At 39.0% G+C, this 26,338-nt stretch overlaps 1 protein-coding gene across 1 annotated transcript in view; it reads left to right on the top strand.

Moving 5' to 3' along the window:
• The window catches only part of TMEM131 (transmembrane protein 131), a 72,938-nt gene that overhangs the window by 38,955 nt on the left and 7,645 nt on the right, over positions 1-26,338 (top strand). Inside the window, exons 11-32 of the mRNA XM_035114636.3 lie at positions 519-580; positions 4,709-4,817; positions 5,658-5,766; positions 6,977-7,130; positions 7,227-7,397; positions 8,365-8,475; positions 8,563-8,697; positions 9,290-9,394; positions 10,047-10,133; positions 13,270-13,422; positions 13,548-13,623; positions 13,709-13,826; positions 14,443-14,581; positions 14,696-14,805; positions 15,222-15,288; positions 16,115-16,266; positions 17,349-17,491; positions 17,701-17,887; positions 19,432-19,617; positions 20,982-21,140; positions 22,480-23,072; positions 24,881-25,056. Of these exons, the coding sequence (XP_034970527.3) occupies positions 519-580; positions 4,709-4,817; positions 5,658-5,766; positions 6,977-7,130; positions 7,227-7,397; positions 8,365-8,475; positions 8,563-8,697; positions 9,290-9,394; positions 10,047-10,133; positions 13,270-13,422; positions 13,548-13,623; positions 13,709-13,826; positions 14,443-14,581; positions 14,696-14,805; positions 15,222-15,288; positions 16,115-16,266; positions 17,349-17,491; positions 17,701-17,887; positions 19,432-19,617; positions 20,982-21,140; positions 22,480-23,072; positions 24,881-25,056 (3,302 nt within the window). The remainder of the gene's footprint in view (positions 1-518; positions 581-4,708; positions 4,818-5,657; positions 5,767-6,976; positions 7,131-7,226; positions 7,398-8,364; positions 8,476-8,562; positions 8,698-9,289; positions 9,395-10,046; positions 10,134-13,269; positions 13,423-13,547; positions 13,624-13,708; positions 13,827-14,442; positions 14,582-14,695; positions 14,806-15,221; positions 15,289-16,114; positions 16,267-17,348; positions 17,492-17,700; positions 17,888-19,431; positions 19,618-20,981; positions 21,141-22,479; positions 23,073-24,880; positions 25,057-26,338) is intronic.

Raw genomic sequence — 26,338 nt, 5'->3', positions numbered from 1 at the left:
AGTTTGCCCCTTTGCTGCAGTGTGACAAACTATGGTTTGCCAAAAGATAGTTTGCCACCATACCTGGATCCTGACTGGAGAACAAATTAATTTGCACACTAACCACAGTTTGCTACAGTTGGATAAAATGGCAGACTATTGTTTACTGCAGATTAGAAGCAGAAGCATCAAATATCTTCTCCTTATGTCTGGGGGAGAAGGGAATGGAGAAGTGCAAGAATTACTGTATATTCCTGTGTATAAGACTACTTTTTAACCCAGGAAAATCTTCTCAAAAGTCGGGGGTCATCTTATACGCCGGGTCGTATTTCTTATACGGCGAGTATATCCCAAACTCTATATTTTAACTGGAAAAGTTGGGGGTCGTCTTATATGCCCAGTCTTATACGCCGGAATATACGGTAAGTAAAATTTCAGCATTGGATAACTTGAATAAATGTCACACAGCTGACTTGACTTAAATAAATTCCCTCTTGTGCAAACGAGCCTTAGTCCTTTTTTTTATTGGCTTTCAACAGATCTGCCAAAAATCTTAAATCTACACTTATTAAATTCAGGAACAAAGGATGTACCAATAACAGTAAGTATTACTTCTTTAATTTCACATCTCAATATATTTTTCTAGATGTAAAAGATAACATGAATCCACTAGATATCAAAGCTCAAGTTCTGTTAGTTTAGTCCCTTTTTCCAAATGGACTCAACGAAATGCCTCATTTGATGCACTTATCAGCTTTCAGCAATGTATCCTTCCCATGCTACATGTTGCGAATGCATAGTTAAACGGAACTAAAGCTCCCCCACTTTGCATTCTTTCAACTTTCTACTAAAGACTAAGACTACAGAGGTATATTTAAGGGATTGTTTAGTTGCTTGTTATTCAGGCTTTACTTTTAAGTGTCAAAGTGGTTAATATTGCCTTGCAATAGAAATTAGTCTTAACCACTGTAAAGGAGGCAGTTTTGAGACCCAAAGCTAGAGAGGCCTGTCCCAGACCCGGAATACAATTCAAGCATCTGGATAGTCACAAATATTCTGTTTCGGGCTAAGGTGCTTGAGCTGGTGTGTTCTGTCAGTACTGAAATGCTTTTGTCACCAAGCAATGTCTCTCATTGTTGTCTAAATCCCCTTTCTCAACCACTGTTCTAGTTTGTCCAGCATGGGAGATAAGAGAGTACTGTGCTTGTTTCCATGTTTTTGAAATGTCTATCTCTTGCAGCATAGCTTTGTTTTACCTCTTCCTGTATAAAGGGGGGGAAATGATGACTACTGGATAATCTCTTAGACCAGAGGCTATTTCTGTTCTTTTTAGTTTGTATAAGAGACTAACTCCTCTGGAGTCTTTTTCCTCTCTAACTTGCTAGCAGCACCAGTGGTTTAATGAGCTGTTGTCATTATAAAGATAGCCCATGGCTTTCCTGGGCTCAAACTCAGAGGCACAGAAGCATATCCCACAAAATGTGGGGCATCATTAGTTTCATATTTGGTAATAATCTACAATGGCTTATAAAAAGTAAAAGAGGCCTGTGTGTATATCCTCACATACTGTAAGGATGTTCTATCTCTACAAAGAGCTCCAGGCCTTAATGAACCCTTTGTGAACTCATAGGTCTGGCCTGTTTCCCACCCTCTGACTTACAGAGTGTAGAGAAAAATACAGAATGGTCAGCTTAGATTTTTCAAAATTGCACACTACACCACTGGGTTAATGACAGAAAGGCTGCCTGCAGTAAGTGAGCAAAAATCCGGAGTCACCGATGTTAAAAACAGGAATCATTGATGCAGCAGAAGTAATGTACATAATTTTACTTAAATTTTCTTTTGCGTCTTATAGCAAAGGTGATAAGTGTTAAACTACTGAGCAGTGGATTATATAGTCAAGCTTCTGAATCATATTATTTTAACACCTCATTCTCTGATATTTTGCCCTCATTCTTGCCTGAAGAAATATTGACTGTATGACCTCGTAATAGACAGTCCCAGTGTTTTGACCCTGCTCAGATTTCTGCTACCATCTTAGATGTTAAGTGGGTTAGGGAAGTGTCAGATACCATCAAGCATATCTTAAAGGCTAAACTATTTGCTCATATTTCCATGTAAACATGGTGCGGGGGCGGACAGGGATATATGCCTCTAGGAGTTTGTTCTGATACAGTTTGGAAGCAAGGCAGAAACTGGTTTCAAACTTCATGCTAATGTCATGGGAAAAGGCCAAGACTATATTTAGCAGAAATTTAAGCTAGATACTCATAGAACTAAATTCTTTTGAGGCACTTTAAGAGTATTGTTGCCAGTTGCTATAGTCATAAAACATTGTTACCTTTACTGACTCTTTATATTGAAGTCTGTTAAACTGTGAACAATTTTTAAAGAAAAGCAATTTATAATATTAAAAATAATATTAAATTAATGTAAAATTATCATGTACGTATTTATAGCATTGCTGGTTCTGAGCCAGAAGACCATGTATTTACCATATAGTGAGCAGCGCTTAATATTCAGCTGAGTTGCATAAATATAACCATTATCCTTCCATTATAATTGAAATTTATGTTTGGTAACACAATATATGATAGTTCTGTATTAAAGTTTATATGGAAGTTTGAGTAAAATGTGTGTATTGCTGTATTAACTAGTTCTAACATTTCTTTTAAAAGTTTTTCATTAACAACAGACAACTAGAACAACAACAAAAATACATTTAGATGGTTGTGAAAGACTGTATACTTAATAGCTGATTGCATTCAGACAGTATTCCTTCCAAAAGGCCCTCTCCCTTCCTGACGCTGCACTGTTTAGTATATATGACATACTTCATATTAACAGTAAATTACAAAACTTGTTTGAACTTGCTTGAAACATGAGAATCCCTCTTCTATGGTTGTAAGGCTTGTACATTCATCCATAATTATGAATTTTGCATGCTCATCCTCTCTCTTTCTTGGAATGAGGTATCTTCTTTGTATCTTTCTATATTATCTTCTGAAAGGGGGGGCGTCCTTCGTTGTTGTTGTCATCTGTCAACTTTATTCTGACACATTCTTATCTTGATGTTCTCTCATCTTTCTTATCCTTATCTGAGTTCTTTCCTCTGTGTCACAAGGTGTTACCTTGAAGGCCTAGGAACTTGAATGGAAATCTGTGCTGAGCTTTTTGATGTGCTGCTTGATATTGATTCCACACCTCAAAGCCTCTGGACCTAAAAGTCTTAATCTTTAGCCTTCATATTCTAGCAGCTCTGAAGTTTGCACTTCTCTCAAAATGTTGGTCTCTTTTGCAGAATAATGTGTGAAGCTCATTATTCTTTATCTGGAACGTGCTGCATCAGGAGGTTTTAGCCTTTGCGCTTGTGAGCCTGTTCAAAGCCTATTGCATTTAGTTATCAGGCCAGGCATCACCCCATGAACCATAACACACTTGTCTTGAGCCTCCACCAATCCTCTGAAGCCACAAGCTCTTACATTTAAGCATCTGATATTCAGGTTCTCTTGAGCTGTAGCTCTGATAATAACTTTGGCATTCCATGGTACTACTTAATCTTGTTTGAGAATTGGAGCCATTGCTGTAACTTTGATTAACACATCAGATTAAATTTCTGTAACTTTGATTAACACATCAGATAACTTATTTTCCAACAGCTTTATCGCAGATACCTACAACATTGTGTGATCTGGCCAAAGCTACTTTATCTGGTTTGTGGCCTTTGTGATTTCATAGGGATGTAGTGTGATCCACTGCTTCCCGGAATTTGCTATCTTTCATGCTGCACTTGATCCCTCTTCCTGGGAAGCTGAACTTGTTTGGTTGTCCCTTGCTTCAAAGTATGTTTTTAAAGTCTATTTTCAGGCATGGTAGGATCCCAACTGTGTCCCCTTGTAGGATTGTGTGTATGCATTTGTTTGTTTGTTTTTGGAGGAGGAGTTATTCCAGCAGGTTATGGAGATAACTGATTAGCGTGTCGTTTCCCCAGCCACTCTAGGCAGTTCCCAACAGAATATTAAAAACACAATAAAACTTCAAACATTAAAAAGTTCCCTAAACAGGGCTGCCTTTAAGACACTTAAATAATTTGTTGGTTTGTTTTTGGCATTCCCTGCTGCTCTGCAATGCTGCCAGCATGTGTCTTCAGCTGTTTAGCTTTCTTAAGTGGAGATACTAGAAGTGAAGACACAGTTAAAATAATGTGAGTGTAGTGCTCTGCCTTGTGGAGGGTCTCTAAACAATTGTGCTATGTATACGAGCACAAGAACAACCTCAAGTATAACTATTGTAAAATTTAAGATGGAAGCGTACTGGTATTTTTGATGTGTGCATTCTCATTAGTAAAACTCATATGGATGGCTCTGATATTCTTTTGGTGCACTTGCGCTGAAAGGCTAGTTCTCTTTAGATGGCTACATACATTTTAGCCAAAAAACACCCCCCAACCTAGTTAATTGCCTCCTTTTCTAGTGAGACAGGCATGAGTTGAAATAAAATGAAACAAACCTAGTAAATCTGCTGGAGTTTCACAGTTGTTTCTGCTATAAATTATATATATATATTTGGAAACATTCCTGACTCGTGTTGTTCTAATGACATGTATCCACATTTTTATAACTGTTAGAATAAGTGTCAACAGATTTTCAACTTTTAAAAGAAAAGGTAACAGCTATATACAGACTTTTTCAGTAGTTGTTTGGTAAGCACTTCTTTTATGCTTTTCCAGAGCGTTAGACCCACACCACAGAATGAAGCTATTACAGTACATTTCAAGCCAATTACACTTCGAGCTTCTGAAAGTAAATATACCAAAGTTGCAAGTATTAGCTTTGACGGTAAGTAAAAGTCTGTTCTGGAAGTTGTATGTTTCTCATTCATGGGATGGGAAACTTTTTGTCAGCGTATTGGAACATATTTCTTAGTTTGGGTTCCACACTTGCTTTTCTTTTGAACGCTGTTACTGCTTAGAACGAGTTGCATACTACTGCCAGTGATATTGCTGCAGTTGTAGAAGCTTCTTCCTGGTTTCCACTGTTTCCCCACAACTCCCACCCCCAAACTCTAAGGAGAGACTTTTCAGGATGTTGCTGGGCAGAAGAGGGGCTGGGAAAGTCTGCTTCCTCCAGCTGCCTTCTGTGAGCTTTCCTCTGAATCCCATCCCATGTGTTTAATCACACTGTTCAGGGTATATACACAGAGACCAAGAGTGGAGAGCATTTAATGAACACTGTCTACTGAAATCTTCATCTTTTTTGCTAAAAAGGGGAACCTGTGGCCTTTCTGATGTTATCGGACGACAACTCCCAGTAGCCTAGGCCAGCATGTATTTGGTTAGAATTAACAGGAAGCAACATTTGCAGGCTCATAGGTTTCCCCACACCTCAGCTGAAGAAGGGATGTTGCTGTATCACCCACCCTCCTTGAAGCCACTTGAGCTCACCAAGCAGCATTATACTCACTGTTTAGAGCTAAACGGTGACTGCACCCTAATATATTACAGGAGTAGCTTAGTTACAAATGTGATCAAAATGGTTTGTGATACTTGGTAGTAAATCAAAGCCCTAACAGTGACAGTTTTACTATCAGAGTTAAAATAAATATGTGTCAATTTTGTGTATGTGTAAATAATAGTAACACTGTTTGTTTTTGTTTATCTATTTGTATGTACCATATAGCATCGAAAGCAAAACGACCTGCACAGTTTTCAGGAAAAATAACAGTTAAAGCAAAAGAGAAGAGTTACTCAAAACTTGAAATTCCATATCAAGCAGAAGTGTTAGATGGGTAAGATTGAATGGGATACTGTTGTCTTACATTTAACTCACACCTCGTTCCTGTACACATGTAACTAACCACTTGCATGGCTTCCTGTAGCAAATACAGTGGTACCTCTACTTACGAATAACTCTACTTACGAACGGAGCTTCGTCCGCCATCTTGGATGCGGTTTAGATAGGATTTTTTTCTACTTACGAATTTTTAGATAGGGTTGCTTCGACTTACGATTTTTTTCTCCCAATGCATTCCTATGGGATTCGACTTACAATTTTTTTCGACTTACGAATGTGCATTCGGAACGCATTAAATTCGTAAGTAGGGGTACCACTGTAAATATGCTTCCAAATGAGTCTTTCTTATGATAGGGACACTGGGTTTAAGCCAGTGTTATTGTGTGGACACTGCACTGAATTTTTGTGTATTCCGTCCTGGATAAAGAGCTACAAACTGAATCGGAGCCAAAGAATCAGTGTGCAGTGGCCACCACACAGCCCTCTTTAAACAAAGCATGTGACTATTGCCATGAATAGTGCTGGCTTGCACTCAGATAACTTTATTTTGCCCATTCCTACAAGTGTTAGGGACAGGCTTGAGCAATTGCTTTTTTACTGTTTCTAACTTCTACATTTATAAGCTAGTATATTCTAATTCTTCCACATTTTAAGTGCTGGTTATAACTCTTTATTTGCTTGGTAATGTATTTGGTTTCAGACTCCTTTGCTGCTAAATGGAACAAGTGTATAAATTCTTCAGACCATTATATTTCTCAGTATTGATTTTTAAGTTTTATGTTTTTGAATTACACACCTGGCTTGGGCAGGATATGATGATAGGGCATGGGGAATGAATCTGGGTCCTTTGGGTGAATTTAAGCTTGCTGATAAGTAAAATCAGGAATGGGTCTGTGGCCTGCCAATTGGCAATCCTTCAGGCATTATATGATTATGAAGTTGAGTGAACAAGCCAAAAAGAGATCTTAAACTGCTGCTGTCAGATGGAAAACCTGTGGCCCTCCAGATGATATTGGACTACAGCTTTGATCATTCTTCAGCTCTAGTCATACTTGCTAGAGCTGATGGAATTTGAGTCCAACAACATCTGGAGAGTCAGGTTCCCCATCTCTGTGCCTAACCAATTTTCTGGTGGTTATAGTGAATTTTTCTTATAGAGGATTGTTCAAATCTCTACTTTTTGGCTTTTTTATATTTTGGAATAGGTACTTAGGATTTGATCATGCAGCCACATTATTTCATATTCGTGACAGTCCGGCAGACTCTGTGGAAAGACCAATCTACTTAACAAACACATTCAATTTTGCAGTCCTCATTCATGATATAATGCTACCAGATGAAATCAAAGGAATATTTAAAGTAAGCCCAATTACGCGCTGAACTATTTCATTGTTATTAAATGTTACATAATTTAGATTCACTATTAACCTGGATCATATTTATTCATTATACTAGGTACACAACTTCAGCAAACCAGTTTTAATTCCACCAAATGAATCCAGATATATTTTCACCCTTTATTTTGTGGCTTCCTTGTCATCTCTTCACATTGATAGCAATATTTTGCTCATTACAAATGCTTCTAAATTTCATCTACCTGTAAGAGCATACACTGGATTTTTAGATGTAAGTATATCAGTTTTTTTTAAAAAAAAATCTTTTCTATTTTTAAAGTGAAATACATTGGATGTGGTTTCTTTGTGTTTCTGGATAACATGTGCTCAGCAGTGAAACCAAATTCAAACTGCAGTCTTGAATTTGAACCATAAACTGAATGCAAATTTGGTAGCTGGTTTATATTTCAGAAGTCTAACGCCTGCTAGAATAGACCTATGGATGGAACCCATTCTGTTCTTTTGCCATGTGGCAGTTCTGCAAGATGTAATATTAATGTGTTAGATATTATTTTTGTAGGTTTGCTGTTTGATTGAATTGAATTTATAGGAATTACATTCCTTTTTTTAAAGAAACATTAATATGTCTGTATGTGGGGGCCTGTTCAAAATGACTGAACTTGGAACTGAACTCATATTTTAATGGGTTGACTCTCTAGCTCTCAGTTACACATACTGCCAACAAAAACATATTGGCAGCTGCCTTCACTAATTAACATGGGGCAAAGTCCACTCAAATGCTCTGCTATATAGGCCCCTTAAGACTAGGGAGCTTCAGAAAATCATGCTGTTGTGCCATTTGCATCACTCTTCCATCTTAGCGGGATTTCTACAGAAAAGGAGAATTAGCAGTGGATTGTACTCAGTAGTTTGTTAGACCTGTTTTGTCTTTCACTCAGTCACCTTTAATAGTGCCTTGCCTTATCTCACGGTAGGTCAGCATCTGGTTGGTTAATAGAATGAATGAAAGGTAGATGTGTTTCCCAGCAATTGTGGCACTTTCTTTGTGATCGGCAGATAGTATACCTGAAAGCCAAATACAGATTCTTCAGTCCCAGATCTTATGGACTACTTGTCGAAAATATGGGGGTGGGGGGAACCGACATGTTAGAACTGGTGGCAGTACCTCTGAGCCCTTGTAATAACAGATATATGAGCTTCCTGTCCCTAATGCAGTTGATGCTCTTCTGTTTTTCTAGTATTTTGTATTGCCCCCAAGACCTGAAGAGCAGATAATAGATTTTGGTATATTGAGTGCCACAGAAACAAGTAGTATTCTGTTTGCAATCATGAACAGCAATCCAATTCAGGTAAGAGACATTTTTGTTTGTTTGTTTGTTTTACTTAAATGGCATATCTGTTTAATTTAGTACTAAAACTATTGTGCCCTTTTAAAGTTGGCTATAAAAAGCTGGCATGTGATAGGTGATGGTTTGACCATAGAACTCCTAGCTGCTGAAAAAGGCAACAGAACTACAATAATTGCAAGTCTTCCAGACTTGGAAAAGGCCAATGCATTGGATCAAACTTCGGTAAGTAACACACATTTTACTTATTACAGTTGTGTGTGGCGTATGGACAAAAGATGCAAATTTTATCACTAAGTAAAAAGCGGGATGATCACCACATCTGCTTATGTCTAGTGCTTGGGGGGGGGGCAACGCAGGGAGATGTATACTCCTAAACATTTTGTGAATCTTTGTACCTTTGTCCATTTACTGTATTTATTTTTCCCGATCTGGGCTATAAAATGGTGGTTTTCTTGAGTCAAAATTAGAGTACCCCTCAACATTTTTTTAGGAAAAAAAGCACTGCTTATGTCTGTATATAGACATGGTGCTAGCTATTTTCATGATATGTAGACAAACACCCCACACATATCCACATCTGGAGGAAAAAAGTGAACAATGAGAGGTGCCTCTGTGAGACATTAACTGATGAAAATAAATAGTGGAGAGTGTTTTACTTAAGTGGTAGGCAAAACATTATTCTTTGTATTTCAACATGAAGCCCTTTCAGATAACTGTGTGTGCATTTTTGTTACAGTGACCGGGGTTTTTTTGTTGTCTGTTGGAAGAATGTGAGATTAAAGCAATGAAGCAACTATATAATTCTGTTCTACAGGTAACATTGATGCCTGGTTCATACACTGTATTCAGAGTAAGATTATTACCAAAAGAACTTGAAGGGATTCATGATGGGGCAATACAAATCACAACTGATTATGAGGTACTCTTACGTTTATTTTGGTCCTAAAAGTAATGTGCATGGAAATACAGTAGAAAAGAAACGGATTAAGGGGGTGGGGGCGACACCTGGCTTTTAGCTGTTGTGATGGCAACTGGAATTGGTTGGTTTCCTCTCTGGCAGTATATTTGGCACCGGCTAGTGTATGTGACAGTTTAGGTGTGTAACCTTTCAGGAATTTCAGAAGATTGTTTTAATTGTTCTTCATTTGGTATGCCCATCATGCTTGCTTTATGAAAATTAAATGATGATCATCCTGTATTTCCTATACCATATCTATAGAAGGATCCAAAACTACTTTGAGATTAATAAAGATGTATAGAATGCAGTCAACCAATTACTGATTCTCAGCATATAGGCTTGCAGATACTTTCAGAAGATAGCAGTTGAGATTTTTGTATAATCATAATGGTACCTTCAACACATTGGGCTTATGTGCTCATCTTATAAAAACAGGTTTTAGATTTTCGCACAAGTATGCTAGCAGAAATGTAGGCTTGTATCCAGTTATGGCTTTGTGCTAATGCAGTGGAGGGAAACCTTTTTGGATGAAACCCATAGTCTAAAACTTATTGATAAGAGTTAAATAAATGTTGTGTTTAAGCTACTATTCTTTTTCTCTCTTTTTCTGCAGATTTTAACCATTCCTGTGAAGGCTGTAATTGCTGTAGGCTCATTGATGTGCTCCCCAAAACACATTCTTCTTCCACCTTCTTTTCCAGTAAGATAATATATTTTGAAGAATTTCTAACAGTTTCTTCTTGCTATTTAACCATCATTATGAAAAAGGGAACAAACTTGATTGATGATTTTAGCCATGCTACAGGAGTTTCTCTCACACTCCATCACTAGGAAGGCAATTTAACCTCAGATTCTCTTGTTTTTCATAGAGCCTGGGATGTTTCCCCAGCCTTTGTTTCTCATTGCTATAGGGTAATTGAATCAGTCTTAGTGGTAAGAACTAGCATATGTTAACTCCATCAATCCATATGTCTGAAATCATGAACAACTGCTGCTGAAATATGAGACGTGTTTTTTCCCAAAGGAAGTTGGCTGCTGCTTTGATACACTACAGTCCTAAGCACAGGGAAGCATAGAAATCAAGCCCTTAGTTGCTCCTTGCACTACCTCTCAGAATAATGGATACCATGTAGCAGTTACCTTGGGAGTATATCTTTTGCCAGATCTTTATTAGAGGGTTGGAAATCTGTGTGGCAGGATTATGGGCAGTCACTTTTAAAAAATAATATGCTATTTCCAAGTTGCTGCCCATTCCAAAATGGAATACTTATCCTATGTGGGAGCGGATGGCGCTGTGGTCTAAACCACTGAGCCTCTTGGGCTTGCTGATCAGAAGGTCAGATCCGTGGGATGGGGTGAGCTCCCGTTCCTCTGTCCCAGCTTCTGCCAACCTAGCAGTTCAAAAGCAAACCAGTGCAAGTAGAAAAATAGGTACTTCTGCGGCGGGAAGGTGAACTGTGTTTCTGTGTGCTCTGGCTTCCGTCACAGTATTCTGTTGTGTCAGAAGCAGTTTAGTCATGCTGGGCACATGACCTGGAAAGCTGTTGGCCTGAACACTGGCTCCCTCGGCCTGAAGTGAGATGAGCAACGAACTCCATAGTCACTTTTGACTAGACTTAACCATCCAGGGGTCCTTTCCCTTTTACTTATTTTCTATAATCCTTCCTTTCCTGGATATTATACAGTGGCATTTTAAATCTTGCAGTTGCATTTGTGGTATCTTTATAATTCCCTTTTAAACACAAAAATGAGAAAAGAGGAAAGAGAACTTTGTTTGAGAGTGCCTTATGGAGGTGGCTGTTTTTATTGTATTCTGGTAAGAATATTTTTCATAATCTCTTTTTTAATAGGCCACTCCATTAGATTGTAAAAGAGAGGAGGAAGAGACATTTTTTCTACATTGAGCACATGATGTAGCTATAAAATGCACCACTATCAATCAATATACTTTATTCGACCGATAGTCAGAAACAAAAACAAAAAACATTTCTCAATACAAAGATAGATAAACATATAAAACTGAAGGCATCAGAGGGATACATAAAAATATAAAAATATAAAACTGAAGGCATCAGAGGGATACATAAATGGGGTATGACCGCGCTACTAAACCTCCTACAGATAACCCACATCAAGACATTCGATTATACGTTTCTGACACTTGAGCGCCAGGAAGAGGAATTTAGCCACTGAGAAGGTTATTTTCCCAGTGGGCTTGTTTAGCAAATATGCTGCCTGCCATTCTCTTGGTCGGGAACTAAACTGAGATAAATACGGGTCTATAAGATATTGCCTTAAATCATTATAAAAGGGACAACTCAGTAGAATGTGTTCTGTGGATTCTACCTCACCCAAGGCACAATGGCACATTCTCTGACCGTATGGGACTCCTCCAAATCTTCCCCTCAAAACCGCCGAATCAAGGACATTCAGTCTAGCCGCAGTAATTAGTCTGCGGTATTCCACCTAGTGGATATCCGCCAGGTAACGGGCTGGTGCAGACCGATACACCTGCTCCCCTAAAAACATCCCAGATTTCATGCGGGCTATGTCCTCCTGTCTGGCGATATCCCCCAATCTCTGAGCGATCATCGCTTTAGCGCGGCTGTATGTCATGGACTCAATATAAAGGGAGGACAGACCGCACTTTTGCACTTCCTCTACCACTTCCCTTTCCCATGGAGATTTAAAATTATCCCTCAGAATCAGGGGGGCCAAACCCATCGGTCTGAAACATAGTTTGAGCCATAGCCATAATTTCGCTTTCAGGGCCACATACGTAAAGGCTTGGCAACCGGTCTCCAATCTCATGATCGCACCCGCAACAGAAGGGGGGATCCTGAGAATGGCCCTGAGGAATTGTGATTGGATAGATTCCAATCTTACAAAGTCCCTACGCGAACCCAAGGCAATGCCCACCAGCAGTAGTGGGAGAACTTTCATTTTAAAGAGTCGCAGGGCAACATCTACTGTTTGTGCCTGTTTCTTGGAATACAGGGATCTAATCAACAGAGCTGCTTTAGAAGCATTTGTGGCATTTGTGGCTATATATTCTCTGTGTGCCAAGAAGGACCTGCACCACTATTTTCAGTCCAAAGTAGCTTCATGGAGCTGGAGAAATGTTTTATTATTTCCTGAGACTAAAGCCTGCAGTTTCGTTTCATTACTCCTGCTTTATTTTCTATTAAGAACTGGGATAGAAAGTGTGAAAGAAATAGTTGAGCCTCATAGAGGTGTTTAAAGTTGGCTAATCAAAATCCTCTGAAATGTATAAGGTTCTAGATGCAAAATATAACTATGTTAGCTCTTCCTTTACGCAGGCACTCCTGCTAATTTTAAGTAACTGAATTTACCTCCCTCTGTTCCTAATTTACTGGGGTGATTTCTGGCAGTTGTTGGGTGTTGAATGAAGGACCTACGAATTAACCTGGTAATAAGATTTTATTTGAACTTTGAATACAGTGGGAGCAGATAATGGAAGTGGATAATGCTCATGATATTATATCGACAACTTCTGAAGCAGGACAGGAAACACAGACTGGTCTTCATCTGTAGAACATGTCCCCTCATTTAAGTCTGTTTCCTTCCTTTGGCATTTCTGCAAAAAAAAAAAATTGATTGACTTGTAGCATTTCATGATATTTTTTCTTAATGTGTGCAGTATCATATCTCTAAATTGGAAAGGTTTGAATTAGGAGGTTATAGGAAAACAATGTAGATGGAATAACTCTCCCAGAGCAACTTTAGTCTATATTACCAGGGGTGCTAAAAACTTTGCAATCATGGACACAAAAATGTGTTAAAAAACCCACAATTGTACATACTTTCTTTCTTAGGGTAAGACAGTTCATCAGAGTTTGAGTATCATGAGCTCTTTCTCACAGAAGGTAAAAATACAACAGATCCGTTCACTATCAGAAGATGTTCGGTTTTATTACAAGAGATTACGAAGTAACAAAGAAGATCTGGAGCCAGGGAAAAAATCCAAGGTTCGAGCACTATGAATATTATTCAAAATTATGTAACTATGTTTAAAAATATAGATATTTCACAGTTTTGCATTCCTAAGAGGGGTCTTTTTAAATTATTGGTTGCTGCTGCTTATATTTTTCAGATAGCAAATGTTTACTTTGACCCTGGTTTACAATGTGGGAATCACTGTTATGTGGGGTTGCCTTTTCTGGCTAAAGGTAAGTAATTTTAATATCTTTTAAACACACTTAGCATTCTAGATATTGAAGATTTTAAGCTGAAATTTATGTTTCTCTTTTCTAGCTGAATCAAAATTACAACACAGTACATCTATGCAAGAAGATGCATGGGATTCAGATTGGGATTTGCATGATAATCTGTTCAGAGAATGGATTGGAATAAGAGATCACTCAGGCAATCAGTGAGTGTTTTAAAATAAGGAATGGCTTTCTGGTTGTTACTGAAATTCAGGGAATTTTAATTGCTTGTCAGCATTGTTTGAGAAGTGTTGCAGTAGTCAATAAATGGGTTGGAAAAATAGCTGAAACAGTAAACAATGCTTTATTAGCTTCCAAATGCAGCTAATAAACTTGTAATGGAACTGAAGGCTACTCCAAGAATACTGAAGAAATTATCTTAGCTTACTGCAGTTACTGTTTTTTAAAAAATCATTATGTAGAATCATGAAACTGACTACAGTGGAACCTCGGTTTACGCCTAAACTCCATTTACGAAAACCTCTGTTTACGAACGCCGCGGACCTGGAAGTGTCTACATCCGGGTTCCGTGGCGTCGGAAGCGCAGACGCGATCTGCGCGTGCGTGCACAGAAGCGCTCCATTGGCGCTTGGCGCATGCGCAGAAGCATGCCTTCGGCGAGCAAATGCCTTGGCGAGTGAACGCCTCCGCGGAACTGATTGTGTTCGCAAACCGAGGTACCACTGTATGTCTATATGCATGTGAATTTCATGAAATATGGTTTTATTTTTGAAGCTTGATATTAATTTTTCTTAATGCTAAATTACATTGCTGGTCTAGATTAAGTGCTGTATTTGAAGTGGACACAGATCTTCAGAAGGCTGTGACTTCCAAAATCACAGCAGAATTGGCATGGCCGTCTCTACTTGCCTCACTACGCCACTTGGATTTTTCACTTACCAACACAAACAGTTCGTCTGTAAGTCTTGGCATTCTCAATGTAGTATTAAGAACAGAAAAGTTAATATTGAAAATGATTTCCTATATTTGCTACTTTGGGACAATAAGTCTGAATCTAAACCTGTTCCACCAGGAGGAAGAAATTCTTCTAGAAAATCCAGCAGATGTTCCTGTTTTTGTTCAGCTACTTCCCATAGCACTATATTCCAATCCATCAGTCTTCGTAGATAAGCTAATAGACCGGTAAGTGGTGGTAAAAAGTGGGGCTTGCAAGGAGATAATATTGAGGGCTGGGTTCAGGGCACATCACTAGCCTACCTTCTTTGCTCTTGAAATAGAGCCCCTTGAATGCTACTTTCTACATGAATTGAGGCAGACCTGCAATTTAAATACCAGTCTACTCTTATTAAATTCATACAACTTCAGTTATCAGTTATATTATGTATTGTATGTCATATAAGATGTTATTTCTAGTATTCATAATAGTTCTATTGTATGGTAACATAAACCAACATTTCTCCCCCACTAGATATAATCCCAATAGGCCATTGCCGCAGAACAGAAACAAAAATTATTTGTGTACCTTATTTCTTCTTAAAGTGAATTTAAATATTTTTCCAGAGTACTCAGCCGCACCTAACTATTTGCTTTTCTTTCAGGTTTAACTTGACTAAGCCTGCAAACTTCAATTTGAAGACGCTAGAATTTCAAGTCTGTCGAAACTGTGTAAGTAATCCTTTAAAACCCAGTTTTGTTCTACCCAGTTCGTAATACTCAGGTGCTGTAGCATAGCTGTTAAGAGCATAAGCAAGGTTTGCAAGATAATCACAAGCCATAGGCTGCCATTGCATTCAAACCATTGAGTTATGGTTTGCACTCAAATGCTATTAATTTAATTGGAGCATGCACAGCAGGAAAAAGGGCATGGGCACAATGCTTAGTTCTTGTAGTGCCAAACAATAATTGGATGTTAGGTTGAAACCAAGCCGTAGCTTTGCTAGTGCTTTTACTGAACACCTGATTGCATGTGAACAACCTAGGGTGCAGAATAGAGCTTTGTAAATGTTTACACTTTTTTTCCAATGGTTCCTGTGCATTGGATTGCCGCCTGTAGCTGTTGGTCAGGGGTTCAGACTCTTTATCTTCCTGAAATGACCTTTGCTTTTATAGTTGGCTACAGTAGCAAATCCTCTTGTTACCCTTGCCTTTCTCTCTGCTTATCACAATCAAGTGATCCAGACACTGAAGTTCTTTCTCAATCTGCTCCGATTTCTCTTTTAGATTGTTCCCTTAGCCCTTCCCTCCCTATTTAAATTTAGATTTGAAGGCTCCTTTTAGTAGTAGCTACCTGCCTTTTGTTGGTTAGTCTATAAAGCTGTCAGGTACACAGGTTGTGCTATATAGATAAGAATCAGGTTCATATATTTGCTTTTCATATATTTAAAATGAGAGTTTAAAAATATGCAGCATTTTACAGAGCTACAAGCTAGGCACTGATTAAAAGTATGCAAACTTTCTAACCTTTTAATTTTATTTGTTTTCCTCTTTCAAGGGTCACGCGTTGCAAAGCACCACAGGATTTACAGAGGGCTTGTCTCGGCAGTCAGTTTTAAATGTAATTTTAAAGCCTGGGGAAAGAAAATCTGTCAAAGTGAAGTTTACTCCAGTTCTTAATAAAACAGTTTCATCGCTAATCATTATCAGGTATTGGTAGATCTTCAGAATTGCTTTAATTAACGGGGATGTTTAAATTTAGAGCTACATTTTTCCAGTCATCTGCGGGACACATTGATTGCTTTCAAGATGAACTTTAGTGGCAGTTTGGTTATATGTGAGAAGTTCTATACAACTAAATGCAATGTAATTTAACATACATAAGTCTTGCTCATACAACCTGGCTGTCTCTACGAGATGCTGATGCTGCAACATAGACTTTGCTCATGCTTGCTCAGCTGCAAAATCATCCCCATGAGCATGTTGAACCAGAAGCGAGATAACAGCTTGGGACACCTAGGAGTCTATTTTAAATCAATAACCTTTATTATTCACCTAGGAGTCTATGGCTAGGCACACCCACATTTTGACTGGCCCCATGGCCCCACTAACTTGCATGGTCACAGCTCCTTTTTAAGCCACTGTGATGGCACAAATGGGAATGGATGAATGTGTCGACTCCTTTTGGAAGTTCATTAGTTTATTTAATGTTTATCTCAATGTAATCCTGCAAGCTGACCATGCACTGAGGCAGTTGTGTAGGAACCACCAACTGCATGAAATAAACGAGGCTTGCACAAAAATTAGCAAATGGCAAAAGATAGTCAGAAGCATTTAGGATAGCACACAAAGTGCTACTTCAGGTGTGCCCAACAACTTGTGGTACATAGTAGGACAGATTTCTTTGAAAAACAGACCCCCAAAGCAGCACCACACAGGTAAATTTCCAGGAACGTGTTACACTGGTGCTACTGTTCAGGGAACTTAATGGGGGGAAATGCCATGCAGTGGTTCCTGGCCTCCATCTCCTTAGTTAATGCATGATATTATTTATTAATAACTTTAGGAGATTAGCATTATAGCCTTTATCCATAGCAGTAGCTTTATTTAAATACGAGTATGTTAAAATCAGTTTGTGGAGTAGGGGAAGACAATGTGTATGTATTAGTTTGTTTTATTGATTTTAGAAAACTCGTTACTGGCTTTTCCTCATCAAATAACCCTAATATGGCTAGAAACAGTAGAGTTCTCCATAATTTCATAATGCTTTATTTGGCTTTTCTCCCCCATAGAAATAATTTGACTGTAATAGAAGCTATAATGGTTAAAGGACAAGGAACAACGGAGAGCATGAGGATTGCAGGCAAGCCACCTGGGCCGGGCAGTTCTTTACGCTTTAAAATCACGGAAGCATTATTAAAAGACTGCACTGAAAGTAAGTCTTCTGTGGTGAAGCCAAACATCAAATCCCATGCAAGAGTGTGTGAGAAAGAAACTAGACAATCATTTCCGTATTTTAAAAGCAAGAATGAAAGAAGTGAAAGTAACTGAAGTAGCTTTATGAAACCAGTTGAGCCATATGCTGACACAATTTCCTTGTTAAAGAAGTAGTCTCATTTTAACTGCGTTTTCTCTTTATTTCAGAAACGAAATTAAAGGAACCAAACTTCACATTGAAAAGAACGTTCAAGGTGGAGAATACGGGGCAGCTTCAAGTTAATATAAAATCCATAGAAATCAGTGGATATTCATGTGAAGGATATGGATTTAAAGTAGTTAACTGTCAAGAATTTGCACTAAGTTCCAATGCCTCTAAAGAGATTGTCGTATTGTAAGTTAACTTATGTTGAAGACTGGCACCATTTTCAATTTATGGGGCAATCGGGTGGTTGGAGTTTCTATACCTAGCATTTTATATAGAAAATGCTCTTTTTACATAGTTCGCCAGAGGTTCCTGGAGCACATTGAACACCTTCTTTACATAAATTTCTTCTACGTAAATGAAACCCATCAACCCATTTCCCCCTTCAGTTTAGATAAATTTATGTAAGCTGTAACAGTGCTGTGTTCAAATGTCTCTCAACAAGCTAAGATACGAATGAGTTTCATGCACTTGACTTGTCTCCCCACTTGTGTGAAGGGAGGAGCAAAAGAGCTACAGGTGGATATAAGATACTGTGCACTCATGCGTATCTTGGTTTAATAATGCACACAGTGGCGCTGCCTGAGGGATGGGGAACCAGCAGCCCATGGGGCAGAGACAACCCATGGAGCCTACTCCCTCTGGCCCCTCCCTGCCCTCTCCTAGCAACAATTATGCTTGAACAAAAGTTTATATTGGAGTCAGATGAAGTATGTGTCAAGTAGTGTATAGCAGAAGTTGCATGAGCCTATCCATGACTCTCAAAGATAATAGCCTTTCCCTCTATGATAATGGCCATTACATTTTGCTTTAGTAAACGGCGTTTCCATGTGCTGCTCTGGTTCGCCAGAAGCGGCTTAGTCATGCTGGCCACATGGCCTGGAAGCTGCACGCCGGCTCCCTCGGCCAATAACATGAGATGAGTGCCGCAACCCCCGAGTCGGTCACGACTGGACCTAATGGTCATGGATCCCTTTACCTTTATTAACCGCACCATCATATTTGATACGGTTATTGAAGAGCCGAATGGGTTGGGGTTAGGACTGTCATTGTGTGACGGAGGCAGGAGAGCAAAGAACTCTGGGAGGCGGGCACAGTCCCCTTTAGTTTTTCTCTCTCCTGCCTGACGAATCAGGTCGTTTTATCCCAGCTCTCTCTGATTTTCTCTGTCAGCCAAGTGCTAACAAATAAGAGATAATTCTATCATATTCCTAAGCACCACATTTCTATTTTCATTTATCTCCATTAATGATGTTTATTTTTACTTACCACCATAAAGATGCACTATGTGTGCACAGTTAATATTGGCATGTGCAGAACTTATTAAATCATAAGAATTTAATTGCAGCTTTAAAACCTGCAGAGTTTGGATCTAGACTTAGTCATAATTAAACAACCCTATTGAAATCAGTGGGCCTGGGCCTAGATCAAACCATTTTTGTTAGGAATGGGGGGGGTGTTTAACTGCAAAAATTCACATGTGAGCCCCCACTTTTCCTTTCAAGATCTTTGCACCATGACTTTAATCTAAATTCAAGCAGTAACTATTATTAGAGGCTTATTTGATCGGCTATAGGTGGGAATGTTGAATCCTAGATTGACTCTAATGTAACCGGAACGTGTGGATTTGTTATCAAGTGTGTGTGTGTGTGTGTGTGTGTGTGTGTGTGTGTGTGTGTGTGTGTGTATACATATAATCTATATAAACAATAACAATCCTTTACTCTCAACAGGTTTACACCAGATTTCACAACTTCCAGAGTCATTCGTGAACTGAAACTAACCACAACAGGAGGTTCTGAGTTTATGTTCATATTAAATGCATCCCTTCCCTATCATATGTTAGCAACTTGTGCAGAAGCTCTGCCCAGGCCCAATTGGGAGCTGGCACTGTACGTATTAGTCTCAGGAATAATGAGGTACTATACATAATTTTTTAATATTTTTTATAATATACATGTTATTTCTAAGCTAATAAATCAAATATGTGAAGAAAATGCCATAATATTTTGTTTTGAAAATGCATATGTAAGAAATCTTACCTAAACAATATATGTTGGTTGTCAACAGTGTTGCAGTGGGGCTTACAACCAGAATGCGCACAGACAGCAGAAAGCAAAAGTCACATTTTATCTGAATAAACTCATTAGCTCCTGTTACATAACCACCTGCATTTAATTGTAATAACTAGAGGGAAAACCTCTCCAAATTCCATGAAGATGGAAATTTGTTGACAGTTACAGCACATGATGTACCAGTAGCAGTTCTGTTGCGAGTTGGTATATGCAAAGCATGGAGTCGCATAGTAGTTGATCTTAATGAGATAGATTGAGCAGACAGATGTCTTGTTAATAATTTCTTACAAATGAACTAGAAGCATTTGAAACAAGTGTGAGTCAGTTTCTTACCGCATATCCCATTTCAGCAAACACAGTAAGCTGGGAAACCCCTGGGAGAAACAGATCCTAAGTTTGGGTATAATTTGCTGAGTGACAGCACTTTCTCTGCTGGGAGTCCCTCACATAGGAATTCAGCTTTTTGGGCAGCTTGCCAGTACTTTCAGCTTAATAATTCGCATGTTGCCTTTGTTTTTCCTACCAGATTTAGTCTTGCTTTTTCAGGATCAGCATCTACGCTTGTTCCAATAATAGGTGCTTATGGAGGTCTTAATTATATAGTATGTAAATGTTACTGGAACTTGGCATTTCAGTACAGTGGTACCTCGGTTTATGAACACAATTGGTTCCGGAAGTCTGTTCATAAACTGAAGCGTTCATAAACTGAAGCGAACTTTCCCATTGAAAGTAATGGAAAGTGGATTAATCCGTTCCAGACGGTCCGCGGAGTAACCGTTCATAAACTGAAGCGAACTTTCCCATTGAAAGTAATGGAAAGTGGATTAATCCGTTCCAGACGGGTCCGCGAAGTACTTAAACTGAAGCGTTCATAAACTGAAACATGGGTGTAATTGGTTCTGGAAGTCTGTTCATAAACTGAAGCGTTCATAAACTGAAGCGAACTTTCCCATTAAAAGTAATGGAAAGTGAATTAATCCGTTCCAGATGGGTCCGCGGCGTTCATAAACCGAAAATTCATAAACCGAGGTGTTCATAAACCGAGGTTCCACTGTACTAGCATGGTGTGGGGGTTGTGATTTGTGTAGGTGGGAGTAAAATATTGTTTCTCTTAATTTGTCAACAAGAGATGGGCTCGCCTTGTGTTTTCAGTTTTTCCATGCTATAATGGCAGAAACACTGATGCTTTACTTACTTGTCTGTTGCAGTGTGCTCTTCCTTTTGGTAATTGGAACAGCCTATTTAGAAGCTCAAGGAATTTGGGAGCCATTCAGACGACGCTTGTCCTTTGAGGCATCCAATCCTCCCTTTGATATGGGAAGACCATTTGATCTCAGGAGAATAGTTGGAATTTCATCTGATGGAAAGTAAGCTCTTACTTATGAATTGGATGTTTGCAAAGTAGCATTTCTTACCAGTATATGTCACTCTTGTAAACGAGGCTCCTAGCCTCACACCTTGAGCAGATCACAGGTGCAGCAAAAATATCTATGGAATTTAAACCAACTGATGCAGAATGGTCTTTCAGACTTTATTAGCTTGGAAAATACATGATGGATAGTTGAATAGTGAATTGTTGTTATCTTAAAACTAGAACATCAGTTGCAAACATTCTCAGAAACTGGTAGATATATTTTGATACTATATAGTGATTGCTTCTTACATTTTTGTACTCAGGAGCAGTTTAAGTGGTAGCTTAACTACTTAATGTAACACTAGTGTGTGGTTCTGCTTGCAAAAGCCATCATTTGTGCAGTAGTATATCATCAATTGATATCATGCACATCTATTGTGCACTTGAGTATAACACGGTAAGCAATGCATCAAAGCAGTCCTTGGATAACTGCATACTTCTATGGAAGCTGCTATGCAATACTACATAAATGTAAGAATTACGTAGAAAATACATAAATAGAAAAGAGTGAAGAAATTGTGATAAAGGAGGAAGAAAATGGGAGCCAGGAAGATGCCTGTGTGGAATGATGTAGAAATTACTGTTTTTCAAAAACAGGGATTGTATATCAATTTTGTTGGTCTCTGTAGCAAGGAGCTATTCTTTGATAGCAGGGCCTGTTTTAGAAATAACTTACTTGTCTCTTGATCAAGTTTTGAGGCCCAGTTTAGCACTATATACTGTACAGTGGTACCTCGGTTTATGAACACAATTGGTTCCGGAAGTCTGTTCATAAACTGAAGCATTCATAAATTGAAGCGAACTTCCCCATTGAAAGTAATGGAAAGTGGATTAATCTGTTCCAGACACTCCGCGGAGTACTTTAACTGAAGTGTTCATAAACTGAAGCAAACTTTCCCATTGAAAGTAATGGAAAGTGGATTAATCCGTTCCAGACGGGTCCGTGGAGTACTCAACCTGAAGCGTACTTAACCCGAAGCATGGGTGTAATTGGTTCCGGAAGTCTGTTCATAAACTGAAGCGAACTTTCCCATTGAAAGTAATGGAAAGTGAATTAATCTGTTCCAGATGGGTCTGCGGCATTCGTAAACTGAAAATTCGTAAACCAAGGTGTTCATAAATTGAGGTTCCACTGTACTTATATTTCCTGAAGCTATGTTGAATCAGTGTTTTAGATGCTACCTAGAAACATTAAGAACTACTATTATGCTTTGCTAAATAGGTTGGGAACTGTGTAGCTACATTTTAGTAAATATTTATGAGAAGTAAAAACAAATTTGATTTGCTTCCAGCTTGAATGCACTTGGATCAGATTCGAACCACAGCTCTTCCAGAGGAATCTATGGACCAGGAAGTTCCTCATCACGATCCAATGCAGGAAGTAATAAGCAATGCAATTCATCCGTACACCTGCACAGCAATAGAAATTCAGTCGAAGTTGAAAACGTGAAGTATAAAAACAGTTCAAATGTTGCTAGTAGGACTTCTATGCAGGCAGGTTCTGCACAGTCAACAAACAGAGCAGGTTCCCTCTTCCTGGACTCCAGTTCTGCAACTCAGAATCACACAGCAGGCAGGAAGTCCAGGGGTGGAAAACAAAATCTGCAATCAAACCAGCAGCACGCTCCAGTCTTACTAGAGCAACATTTGTCACAGCCGCCAGCAGTGCCTCACCAACAAGAGCAGCAGACTGAAAACTCCCTGCCCCAGTCGCAGCTTCCTACTCCTTCACATTCAGAATGTGCCAGCAACACAAGGCATAGCTCAGAGGATTCTGACATTGCTGCTCTTATAGAAACAATGGACAAAGACTTTGATCATCCAGAATCCCCTCCCCCAGATGTGTTTACAGAGCAGCCTCCATCTCCAGTAGCAAAAAACAAAGGTAATAAATTCCTTCTTCACCGGATTAAGCGTGTACATATAAAGTTGTAGTTGCTGGGTGAGAGAGCTCTCTAAGATATGCAAGACAAGAGTCTCTGTCATCTGTTTCCCCCTCCATGACATTTATGTACCTCTCTGATAAAAACTTGTCCTTTGTGCACTTCTTATATGAAATAATTCTCTCTCTTTTTTTATAAAAAAAAAAAAGGATTCAGTAAAGGCTTTTGAAATGAGCACACACTTTCCCTGTTCCCTGATAGCAGTGGTTATTTGAATAGGAGTTCCAGCAACTTGAAGAAGTGAGGAGATGTGTCAGAGAATTTCTCCTAGGCTGTGCTCATATGCAGAGTGGTGGTGAACTTGGTTTCCTCATGCTAATGCTCCTATTGTTTGTTACGTCTAAGTTAAAAGATTAATACTGCAGTGGGGAGTGTTTTTGGCTCCAAGGACCAGACCCAATGAGTTCAGAGAGTGAACAAGGCCATATGGTAGAGGGGATCATGGTGCTGCTTGTACTACATACTGCTGGGGTGTGGGAAGTGATAGGGGGGGAAGAAATGTTCAGGAAAGCTGGTAAGTGGTTTTGTGTCACTTTTCATGTACTTTGACTCCTGAGGATTACACTCTTAATATCAAATTTTAGGTAATGTAACCCAGAGATAATGGGAAGAAAAGTTTGAAAAACAAACCCTGAAGAAGCACCCTGAGTTGTGCTTGACTTATCAAACTAATGCTGTAGAATTTTGAAGTATTCCTGTGTTTATATTACTTTTTAAAAAATAGTAATACATGGATAAACATGTAGGGTTGTATCCAACTCTGTCCATCCAGAAGAGGAGCAGACTTCCGTTTCCACAGCAAGGCTTCACTTTCTCTCCCTGCAACATCCTCCCAGACCTTCAAAATCTGCTCTGGAGGGTTGGGGGGGGGCTGCAGAAGGGAGGAGAGGAAGGTGCAGCCTTGTAAGAGTAGATGTTTGCTCACACAGTGTTGAAGTCTGCCCATAGAAACTTGTAAGAAATTGTTGTGTAGCAGCCAACTAATCCAATACCACTGTTCTGTACTGAATGCTTTAAGACTAAATCCTGCTTGCTAACGCTAGTATAAAATGCAGGATATCTAAAGGAAATAGATACGATGCTGAAGCCTAGAACCTGTGCAAAATGTATTATGGTGACTGTTAAGCAGAAGTAATTATTAGTATGCTTTAAACATATTTTATATATGTATATAGTTTTAATTCTATTTTTCTCAATGTTTAATTGTATTTTAATGGTTGCTTTTTCTATATTTTTAGTTCTTGTTTTTATCTGTAAGTTGCCTTGAGTCCCGTCAGGGAAAAATGTGGGGTATAAGTAATAGTAGTATTAGTTTGGGGGGGGGATACATATTCTGCATTTTGCTTTCTTCACAGCTATATTTTGTAGGGATTACCAGTAACATACCAATTGTGCAGTAGTTCCTTTGTTAGCACACTGTAGCCAGAAAGCTAGGGGAAACTGCATGTGGCCAGTATCTGTAAAACACAGTAAGGTGTGTTAAATCCCTTAGACTTCTTAAATTTGACACCACCAACATCAGAAAGTGGCTCTGAAATGAATTGCATCCTGCATGAAGTAGTACAGCTGACCTGAAGTGCAGTGTGCCAGGAATTTTCCTCCATTGAAGTGTACTGGTGCAATTCCTAGTGTATGATGTTCCTAGTGGACTTTGTCCCAGGTACATCACGGTGATGAAAGGGTGTTGTTTTCTACAGCTGTCACAGCTGTCACAGCTGTTGCTAACTGGAAGCTGCCTTTAATACCCCAGGGAAAGGAAAACCGTTTCAGCGCAAATCTAAACCCCAGAAGAAGCGGGAAGAAAAGGAGAGAAGAGGAAAGGGAAAGCAACAAGAGGATGAACTGAAGGATTCTCTTGCAGATGATGACAGTTCTTCAACTACCACAGAAACTTCAAACCCCGACACAGAAGCACTTCTGAAAGAGGTAGACATTTTTTATAAAAATGGGTGTCAGATGAGAGAAGATGATGGTGTTTCATACTTTAAAACTGGCTACTACTATATTTATTCATTAAGAGATTTTAACACCACTTCTTCCCCACAAGTGTCCCCCATAAGGCTGCTCACAAGAATTGTTAACAACTTGGTAATGGAAACAACTCAAAAGCAGCAGCAGCAGCAACAAAAAAAACCCCACAATGTACCTAACCAAATTCCAGAATATTAGAAAACAAAGCCACCTAATTTGTAAAACCAAAAGCGCAATGAAACAATGCTGCATTTATTTAGCATTGATTCAAGAGAAAAGGCCAAGTAACCTTGTGGACCAGGAAGGTACACAGTTGGGTTGAAAACGTCCTCTAATGCATCCCTACCATCTCTGAAGGCAGTAGGATACAGAACAGGACCTTCCCAGAAAACTTCAGTGAATGGTCAGAATCATGTGGCAGAAGATGGCCTTTCTCAAAACACCTAGCTCCAAACCATTTAGCAATGATGATAATCAAACTTTAAGTCTGGGCTTGGAAACAAACTGGGAGTCAGTGAGACTAAACAAAATTAGAACAGCAGCATTTTGTACCAGCTAAGTTTTCTGGTCACTTTTCAAATGCACCCTTGTGTAGAGCATACTTCAGTAATTCAATCTGGATGTGACCAGGGCCTGTGTGGCAATGGCCATATTTGCCTTCTCCAGGAAAGGCGAACACAAACCTGAAAATGCATGAAAGCATTTCTGACAATCTAGGAACAAGGCCAGAAATGCTTTCTCCAACCATGAAACTAGTTTTTGAGGGGAGCACAACACAAGAAGTTGAACATTTGTCCTCCAACCTAACCTCCTAGGACCTGACCTGCATTAAAAAAACCAGAGCTAGCACAATGTGGTACCTGGCTCCTAGGCCCATCCCTGTTGCACAGTCTAGAAGGATACTGTGACTGATGTAGAATTACTTCATGCAATAACACATCTACCATTTGATTTTTAAAATTGAACATTTGGGAGCAAAAGTAGATAAGATACCAAATGTGTGGGTTTTTAAAAAATATAATAATAATGGTGGGTGAGGGGGGGCACAAAATTCATAGGAACAATAACATGTGGGGAGGTTTACCCCCTTGGCTCCCTTTGGTGCAGTCCTGATGAATATTGCCCCTTACTTTGCTACATCTACTTGGTAATAATGCATTTAGCATCATGTCTAAACTGGCCTTTAGATATCCCTAAGTAATCATAGAATTTACTGTGTTCTAGGTTTCTTGTAGAA

The sequence above is a fragment of the Zootoca vivipara genome, chromosome 4 (assembly GCF_965207765.1).
Source record: "Zootoca vivipara chromosome 4, rZooViv2.hap1.1, whole genome shotgun sequence".
Taxonomy (NCBI): domain Eukaryota; kingdom Metazoa; phylum Chordata; class Lepidosauria; order Squamata; family Lacertidae; genus Zootoca; species Zootoca vivipara.
The sequence above is the reverse complement of the archived record's forward strand: the minus strand, read 5'-3'. Positions and strand labels throughout refer to the sequence as shown.